This window comes from Mytilus trossulus, chromosome 3 (assembly GCF_036588685.1).
Source record: "Mytilus trossulus isolate FHL-02 chromosome 3, PNRI_Mtr1.1.1.hap1, whole genome shotgun sequence".
In the NCBI taxonomy this organism is placed as follows: domain Eukaryota; kingdom Metazoa; phylum Mollusca; class Bivalvia; order Mytilida; family Mytilidae; genus Mytilus; species Mytilus trossulus.
This window is the reverse complement of record NC_086375.1, coordinates 29,869,211-29,879,147: the sequence shown is the minus strand read 5'-3', so window position 1 is coordinate 29,879,147 and position 9,937 is coordinate 29,869,211. Positions and strand designations below refer to the sequence as shown.

Below are 9,937 nucleotides of genomic sequence, written 5' to 3'. Positions count from 1 at the left end.
ATATATATGTCATACTGTGTCATCATTATCAATTATAAAACCATGTAGCGTACTGTAAACTAATTTAGTCCGCAAATATCTTTCTTATATACAATGTAAATTAGAGAACTATACATCTTGTATATGACAGTTGAAAAACTGATGTTTAAGCGAAATTCTCTACTTCAAAGGTTCAAGAAATAACAGTGTACTAGTAATGTATAATAAATAAGAAATTAGACAACTAACAAAAACTGATGTTCAAAAGAAATTATCTTCTTCAACGATTCAAGAAATATCATGTGATATCATAATTTAGAATATTGATAGGAAATTATATATTTAACAAAAACTATTAATGTTTATAAAAAAGAAATTCTCAACTTTACAAGTTTTAACCAATACCCTCTCCGACCCTTTGAATTCGTCAATGAAGTAGAAAGAAACGTAACTATTGCACACGGTCACTCAGCAGAAGCTTTAATTTACTCCATTTTACAATACAATTACATAAATTAGAGTTATCTTTCCTAGAAAAACAGCACTTTCATCACCACGACTTGCATGAACAATATTTTGGGAAAGAATTGATAGGTCTATCCATAACCTCTATATCGCCACATAAATTATAATATGTTTTCTTTTCAGGACAGATAACAAAACCTGCACCATAATTCGTGCTCAGACCAAGCCTGACAAGTAGCTCATGATTGTAAGATGTCAATGTCTTGTGTTTTGATCCCTCCTTATTTCCAGCTTTTGTTGTCTGATGGCAGGCAAGAACGGTACTAGTAATGTCAATAACAGTATAAAAATGACAACGCGCAAAACCAACTAGCCAATTATCATAGGCAGGTCTACCAATTACAAAGTCAGGAATCGTTTTCCAAGGAAATCTGGAGGTTGTTATGAAATAGTCTTCAGATGCTACAACGAAAAGTTGTCCTCTCTCTGACGCTGCCTTTCGAATATTGTCATAAGAAACCACTTCTTTTAAAGATAAATGTGGAATATTAGTTCTTCTGCCAGTTAAAAACACATTTTTGTCTCTGTATTCACGATTTACAGTATGTAAAGAATCTAAGAGGTTGTCAATAAATAAAATATCACTATTACTAAAGCCATAGTACGTAGAATTGAAAGTTGAGATGACAGTTTGAAACATGTGCTTTAACACCGGTACCCCTTCAACGTGGTGAATAATCGGTAGCACAGACCAGCCGTATTGTAAAGCCTCTTTTTTCAAATTTGAATTATTTGTGAATAGAACTAAATTTACCTTTGGTATAAAAGAACTCCAGTTTCTAAGTGTACAATTGTGAACGAAAGACTTTCCTGGTGACGGTTCCCATGTTGTGAATAATGTAAGCACAGGATAATCTTCTGCATATTCCATCTGGCGGGAAAAAATATGACGACGCCTGCACTCATTGACTGTCGAATGGAATGCCTTTTCCAATTTTTGAATATGAAGAGCAAGACTGGTGGATTCTACATCACAGTTATTCGGTAAAATATTTTTAAATGTTCTTGCACCATTATGATCAAGGAATAATTTCGCAGACGACAGGAAATCGCTCACAGAACAGAACAATCTGTCCTGACTTTTACGAATGTAAACGTACGACATGATCATCATTAACATATTAAATACGACAAGAAATGAAAATATCGTTATGAATTTCTCCATCGTGTCAGTGTTGCAAGTAGTCCAACTTTACGCATTTTTTTTGTAAGTATTATTTTGCTTACAAAACAACAAGGCTAGCAGCTAAATCTTTTGAGGTAAATAAAAAACCATCAAATGGACAATATCGTAAAATGACTGCAGGTTGTGTGTATTGATACCATCACAGCTTATAAATAATATGAACATGCATTTTATGCCGAAGGCAAAATAACGTGTTCTTTTGCCCTTAGAGCAGGTACACATTACAGGTCTTTAACCAGACGACAGTCTTTAAAATTGATACATTTATTATTTTGCAAGTGACGTTTTCATCTGTTTGAAAGGAAAATTATTTGATTATCTCTATAAACGTAAGTTATTATCCTTTTTTTACTTGTCTGTATGAATATTAACATAAATAATGTTAGAGTGTTTTCAAATAAAGATTAAGGTTGCTATCGAGTTTGTTAAACCATCAATAAATATTTAGCACTAAATCGTTAACAATGGAACATTTCGTTTTGTCGTTTTGTTGTAGTTTACATGAGCGACTATGACACACGTTACACCTTTACTTCTTGTTCCCATTTTGAACAGGAAAAAACAGTTATATTTGTCTGTGTCAATCAGTTTTACTAATAATGACCTTCAAAGGAAGTTTTAAATGTTTTACTTGAACAAAGGAATAGTGACATAAAAATTGACTGATAGGGTAAGTCTATGTTCTTTATTTAGGAGGTAGGGGGATGTTTTTGAAATGAGGATATGGAGGAAAAAGGTTGGAATGTGGGATATATCGTTAAAAGGATGAGAAGAAGGAAAAATTAATAGAAACAAGAATTTGGGAAATGGCACCTCCGTATCCCCCTCTTTATTTTGTAAGTTCAATTTGGAAAAATATTAGATAAAGGAGGAAAGAGACAAAAACTAAAACACAGCCAAATCAAATCAACGCTATACTAGTATTTTATATCTTCAATCCGGTAATGACTATATGCAAGATTAGATAAGATCAGATGAAATAAGATAAATTGTATTTCCAAAAAAGGACCAATTATAGGCAAACTCAGTGCAGTGATTTTTATATTTTACATTGGGAATATTGACAATTCACAAGAAAAACAACTGAAAATATGAAATATAAAAGTGAGTTAATAATACATGTAGTAATTTAAATCATTAGATTTAGTGTTTATTGACCATGCACCAGAAGCAGCATTTTCTGATGATAACCATTTCTTCTTTTTTCTCAATAGATTTTTTAGAATAAAATTTGGTGTTTTTTTTTATTGTTTTTTTTTATTCAGACAATAAAATCCCCCTAGCATAGCTGTGCACCTCACTGACTCCCATTGGGAATCATATCACATCTTCTTTGTCTTTAATAACAAACAAACAAGTTTGAGAAAACAAAACAATTTTACATATAATTTCAAAAGGTATTTTCAGAGTGTTTAATATGATTGATATTTTACGTTTTGACAAATTGAAAATATACATTTTGTCATTTTTCTAGCATTAGAATTTAGACTGGCAAAAAACACAAAATAAAAGTTGAGCATGCATGATACCATAACTGCACAGCATAACTGTTCATAACTTAAACCCACGAAGAACTTGAAACTTTTACCATGCATACAAGATTTCTATCTCCAAATTAATAAAACTTAAGAATTAACCATTTAACCCTAAAAAGAGGGATTGTGTGTTTTGTACGAATAAACACTATAAGGTACATGTATGGGGAAAATATGGATTCGAAATTTAAAAAAATAAATTTGCTTGACCGTAACAATTCTCCCCCCCCCCCCCCCCCCCAATACAATTGGAATATAATTTTTTTAGGAAAAAAATACAACTTCCTCCTTTTGAAGTGTTATGATCATCCCCTTAGGGATTTAATTCTCAAAACTTCAAGTTACTTTAAAAACATGTGACCACAAACGATCCGAATTAGAACATTTATAAATAACTTCGTTTCATATCTATTTAAGTATCTGTTACATTTATTTTCCTTCAGGAAAAATAATGACAACTTTAGTTCATCTATCTAAATGCTTAGTGACCCAATGGTGTAACACATGTTTTTGTAGGATATTTTCTTCCACCTCTAAAGATAAAATATGGAATTCGTGTACACGCATTTTGAATATTATGAGGTTGGTAAAGTTTAAGCAATTGCATTGTTTTGGTTCATGATAGAATATGTTTTAATTTGGGTTAAGTAAGTGTAAAAGTTAGTTTTCTGGATCGGGGCATGGTTAGAGTCCCCTGGAGTAAATGCGGAAATGACACTATCTCCTGCATCTTATTTAAACATGTGTGAAAATATCGCATGGTCATTGTTATTTCTTTTTTTTAGTCCAAGGTGACAGACCCCAGTCTAATGTCAAACTTTTGAGATCGCATTGAATGCACCATTCTTAGCCCCTCGCCGCTTCCTATGCGTTGCTTTTTCTTACACAAACGGTTTACGGCGAGATTGAAAGGTGCAATAAATTTATAAAACGTCAAGTTAATGTACTTCAACTACAACATAATTTGACATACTCGAAGATCAAAGGAAAAATTAACATGTATATTGCTATAATTCATGAAAATAGTATATTTATCTTTTCGTTTGTCTTATTCTCCTGCTCACCAAATGAGAAGGATATATCGGTTGTGGTGCGAGCAGGTTAAATCACTGTTTTGAATTTTCAAAGGGGGTCCAATGCATTTAGTCTTGACAAAGAAATTACATACATTCAATAAATAGGGCATAGCAAATATGAAGAATAACACGTACTGATTGTATATGCTGAATTATTTGAAGCTAACAACTGCATGTAGCTCTTGATCATTTCAGTGTATAAATTATGGTGATAGTAGCACTCTAATTTTGACAAATTTTGAAATTTCAAGATAATGTTAAGGTGGTACCCAACAAGTTTGGCTCGATTAATTTTCCTAAAATTTTGACAAAATGTTAACCCTGACCCTTTGAAAAAAATATAAAAATGTCAAAACTTCATCATAAAATATTCATTGGGTATATATAGTTTTACTAGCACCAATGTTTATCATTGAGAAACTTATCATTGTAAAGACTATTATCATTAAAACGTTCAGCTGATTTTTACAGAGTTATCTCCCTGTAGTGCAATGTACCACCAAACAAATTCCATGAATATGGTTCATCCAAATTCTCCATTGTATAAAGTGAACACGGAATAATCCCGGAGGTTTTAGTAGCAGATTGAAGTAAGCTCAGAGCGACTGAAAATTTCACATGTTATGTTGAAATTCATATAGAACAACAGTTTTGCCAAACAATATATAATTGTTTAATGGACAAACCCTCGTGATGTTGAAGAGAATTTTTCCAAACTATTTGACCCATAAAGTTGATCAAAGATAATGACAATAAACAACTAATTATGCAAATTCAAAGGGAAATAACTACCTAAATTTACTTTGATTTACTGCCAAGAAAAAGACAGTTGAAATAAGTATTTTAACTATTTTTTTAACAATTACTAATACTCGATTATTATTTCCTATAGCTAAGTGCAATATATAAAATGAGTTTTTTGGAAATATTCCATTCAATTGATTTAAATCAAGTAATATCCTGTTCAAGAACAATATCCCATTTTTTTAAACAATAAGACTCTAACTTTATTTAATTGATGAAAGATGTTAAAAGAGATTTCAAACGACAGGTATCATCGTGTAATGTGTTTTCGTACTAATAACAATTTTCACTGCTTACAGTTTTCACTGTTGAGTTTTTATTCCGGTGTTTACTCAAATTTAAAAAGCATGTCCTGTAGATTGATTTAAGGTATCTAGATTTTTTTTCAATGCTTACTACGATTTTTTACTGTTTCCGATTACTTTGCGATTTTTGTATGTCAAAAAAACGGCGTCATATGTTTTCGTATGAAATAAAAATTGGATCAGTACACGGACAGGAAATGACTACAAAATCCGGAAATTAATATTTTCTAAAGTCGTGGTTCTAATGATCGCTTGAATCATAAAAAAAGTAAATAAATACTTTTCAGTACTAAAAATTACTAGTAAATAGTTTTAGGTTGGTAAATTGTGTGCTGAAATTTTAAGATTTTGATTAATTTCAGATTGGCACCTGGTTTGTACAAAATACATTATTTTTTCTAAAATAAAATGCAGTTTTCAAAATTTAGGAATAAATATAAAAAGTCAAGACTGTTTCATCTTCATGAATCAAGGATGTATACAAAAAAATTATAAATGAAATATTGAATAATTAGATTTTGAAAAACCATTTTATATAAGAACCCTACTAATTTTAACTCGCTGGTTTGTAATTAAAACGGCCCAAAAACACATGACAGTCATATGTCTTGAAGATCCGGTATCTGACTTGCAAAAAACATATCTGGACTTTATTTTAACCCTTCAGAAATTTTTTCTATAGCTATTCTAGTGATGCATATTTTTGACATTAAATAAAAATGGCTAAATAGGTCAGTTTTATTTAATTTGTTCTAACGTCTTTAAAAAGCGACGTTGAATATGTTTTAAATATGTCAAGTTGTAGTGGTGTTGTTGTTCTAAATATAGAAACCGAAAAACACGCCACAATGTACGCGTATGCAGCCGAAACCGACGAAATGTGGTTGATACGAAAACATATGACATACGAAAACATATGACACGACGATATGTTAATGAATGTAATAACACGAGCAACACAACGGGTGCCACATGTGGAGAAGGAATGTTACCCTTCCGGCACATAAGATCACCCCAGTTTTTGTTGGGGTTCGTGTTGTTCAGTCTTTAGCTTTCTACATTGTTTTGTGTATTGTTGTTATTGGTATCTGCAAGAAGCTCATTTTAAATCACAAACTCGATTTCAATGAATTTTCGGCAATATTTTCTTTAAAGAATGTCATTGCGTCCCTCTAATTTTAGTTTTCTTTTTTAAGATGACAAAATTAACAAAAGATATTTGCAAATCTATCACTTCTTTTTTTATAATATGATTGACAAACGTTCACAAAAGGATTTCAAATAAAAGGGCGGTTCATTGAAACACTTGAAAACCTATCTGTCATATTGTTTACACGACTGATCAAATAATAAACCTTTTTTTTGTAAATGAAATTCCATCAATAAACTATTTGTACATTTAAAAGTTATGTTAATTTTTATCTTCACAATGTCAAAACACTACAAAAGTTTTAACATCTTTCGATTTTCTTGCATCCTCTCTGTCAACAGCTGTTCGGCTTCATATTGAACCTTTTGTCCGTTCAAATTGAAGACCGAATGATCATTCTGTACTGTGTATTTATACCTACATATATGTTAACCTCGTCTTCTTAAAAATTTGAAACTGCAATTTTTATCGGTAGGCATTTTATATGTGTTATATGTTTTGGCGTGTGTTATTCCTACCACTGAAATGGGTGTACTATTCAAATAATGTTGCTATAACTGGTTTATTTCAGCAAATAAATGGATTTTGGTGAATTGGTACGAATAAAACTGCATCATGGCTTGGAACATACAGATATTAATTGGCCTTTCATCTATTGGGATGCTAAATTTTATATTCTATTTCCTCTACATGACGAAATCACAAACGCCGGAAAGGATAGAACCATGTTCAATTACGACATATTTAAGTGCTTTTACGAATTTTATGGATAATAATGGCAAACTACAGTTTTCTGATTCACTATCAAAGGAATGCCTGGGAAAGGCAGGAAATGACGTAAATATGATTGTCAGAAAATCAGTTGCCCATAGTATCCGGGAGTGTCAAATAGAAAATGCTAGGAAAATCGGTAGAATGCCACTAAAGGATAATATTTTGACATTGTTTACTTCTTGGGTAATAGAATCTGATAAATTTCATGTTCACAATAACACAGTTATAAACTGGAATACATTCATGCCTCGTGTAAATTTGGTTTTATTTACAAACGACAGTGGTTTGTCTGCCTATGTGCGAGACCGAGGTTGGACGTCATATCCGGTGACAAGACACGCAGCAGGTGGCGCGCCAATTCTTAAAACTATGTTTCAGACTGTCATGAAAAATTTCAATTCCACCTTTTATGCATATGCAAACAGTGACAATCTTTTTGACTCATCATTATTAGATACATTATCAACAGTTTACAATGAACTAGATAACAAAAGACCCATCTTTATTAGTGGCAGAAGAACAAATGTGGCATTTTTAACACCGAAAGAAGCTGCATCTTATGGCAATATTCAACAGGCAGCTAAAACGAGAGGGAGTTTGTTCTTAACGAATGCTGAAGACTATTTTATAACAAACAAATATTTTGATTGGTCAGGTTTTCCTGACCTAGTGATTGGCCGAAGAGCATATGATAATTGGTTGGTATTACGTGCTCGTGCAATCGGTCCATTAACAGTTGATGTGTCTAAAACTTTGCTACTCGTTCATCAAACTACAAAAGGAGGCAATTTTGAAGGTCACGGTCGTGTAGACCCTAATTACAATGATGAACTCATTTTGCGTTTAGGCCTTGATAGAAAATACGAAAGAGGGTTCACAACATGTATGGAATATGAAACATTTATATCACTTTGTGACGAAACGGAAATAATTCAGCGTAATGTGATACCCGATTATTGTAAGTGAGATGGGGATAATTTAGTGCAGTGAACCAAAAGCTTAAACTAATGGCATACATTTCTACGTTTGTTTATATCCTTTATTTTTGCTAACATCTATACTTTTTTTTAAGTTGATGAGATCTAATCAAACCATCGTGTCATACTACAAATTCAATACAATATACAAAGCCGATGTTTTAATAAAATTATTCATCGATGTCCATGTAGCATGTGTTTTTTTCTCCTTTAGCTATTGGCACTTAAAAGAAACCACAATGATACGATTTCCGTATGCTATCGGGACCAAACGTTTGAAAGCCCCAAAAAGCAATACCCCCTAAAAAACACAAAAAAACACGTTTAAGAGCATAAAACAAACGTGGAAATTTTTTTTAAAGTAAGATTTGTATAAAAAGGAAGGTGTAACTTTAGATTTAGCACTGGGTTTATATCCTTATGATAATAATGATGAATGGCTGCTTAACGTCAAGTGGCAAAATATACATATCCAGAACGAGAAAAAAACCCGGTGTTTTAAGACCCATTTGTGTTCTAACTCTTTGGCTGTTTTCAATTCCCAATTCCTAGGCAAAATGTTTTAGTATATTTTTTTCACATGCCAATAAACTAGTAAAGAGATACGAAGAGTATAAGACAAACAGGGCTAGATTCGACAAATGTCTTGATTTTGTCAGTTCCATTTAAGATTTGTTCTAGGCAAGCCATAATAAAATTGAGAAAGGAAATGGTGAATATGTCAAAGCGACAACCACCCGACCATAGAGCAGACAACAGCCGAAGGCAACCAATTGGTCTTCAATGTAGCGTGAATTCCCGCACCCGTAGGTGTCCTTCAGCTGGCCCCTAAAAATATGCATAATAGTACAGTGATAATGGACGTCATACTAAACTCCGAATTATACACAAGAAACTAAAATTTGAAATCATACAAGACTAACAAAGGCCAGAGGCTCCTGACTTGGGACTGGCGCAAAATTGCGGCGGGGTTAAACATGTTTATGAGATCTCAACCCTCCCCTATACCTCTAGCCAATGTAGAAAAGTAAAAGAATAACAATACGCACATTAAAATTCAGTTCAAGAGAAATCCGAGTCCGATGTCAAAAGATGTAACAAAAGAAAATAAATAAAATGACATGACAATAATACATAAATAACAACAGACTACTAGCAGTTAACTGACATGCCAGCTCCAGACCTCAATTAAACTAATTGAAAGATTATGTCTTCATCATATGAATATCAGGCACAATCCCTCCCGTTAGGGGTTTAGTATCATACTATCATAAAATATATGAGAAGAACATAACCCGTGTCATGTCAACAACTGTTTTTTTTAGAAATAAATGTGTTTAGTTCCGATGCAAAGACCCTATCAGTGAATCAATATTAAAGCCAAAATATGCAATCTTTAATGACCTGACAACAGTATCGTAACTATATCCCCTTTTAATAAGTCTATTTAAAGGTTTTGTTAGTTTCTGAGGAGAATACTGACATTTCTGTGCTTTATAAAGAATATTTCCATAAAAAAATGGATGTGAAATACCTGAACGTATAAGATGTCTGCATGTTGAGTTATATTTACGAATTATTTCCTTATACCGGTGATAAAATTTAGTAAATGTTTTGACCAGTTTG

At 32.3% G+C, this 9,937-nt stretch overlaps 2 protein-coding genes across 6 annotated transcripts; one reads left to right on the top strand and one right to left on the bottom strand.

The window, feature by feature from the left end:
* Nucleotides 1-442: 442 nt before the first annotated feature.
* Nucleotides 443-1,862, bottom strand: LOC134711205 (uncharacterized). Its single transcript, XM_063571669.1, has one exon. It carries the CDS (start codon nucleotides 1,667-1,669, stop codon nucleotides 530-532), a length of 1,140 nt encoding a protein of 379 aa, XP_063427739.1. The 5' UTR covers nucleotides 1,670-1,862; the 3' UTR covers nucleotides 443-529.
* On the top strand, nucleotides 1,360-8,502 carry LOC134711209 (uncharacterized). Of its 5 annotated transcripts, none has more exons than XM_063571674.1 (2): nucleotides 1,360-1,488; nucleotides 7,132-8,502. In XM_063571674.1, the coding sequence occupies exon 2, from the start codon at nucleotides 7,176-7,178 to the stop codon at nucleotides 8,298-8,300; it is 1,125 nt and encodes a 374-aa protein (XP_063427744.1). In that variant the 5' UTR covers nucleotides 1,360-1,488; nucleotides 7,132-7,175; the 3' UTR covers nucleotides 8,301-8,502. The 5 variants fall into 5 exon arrangements, with proteins under 5 accessions (XP_063427744.1, XP_063427742.1, XP_063427745.1 ...); XM_063571672.1 differs by lacking the exon at nucleotides 1,360-1,488 and adding an exon at nucleotides 1,881-2,019; XM_063571675.1 differs by lacking the exon at nucleotides 1,360-1,488 and adding an exon at nucleotides 2,174-2,360.
* Nucleotides 8,503-9,937: the final 1,435 nt, after the last annotated feature.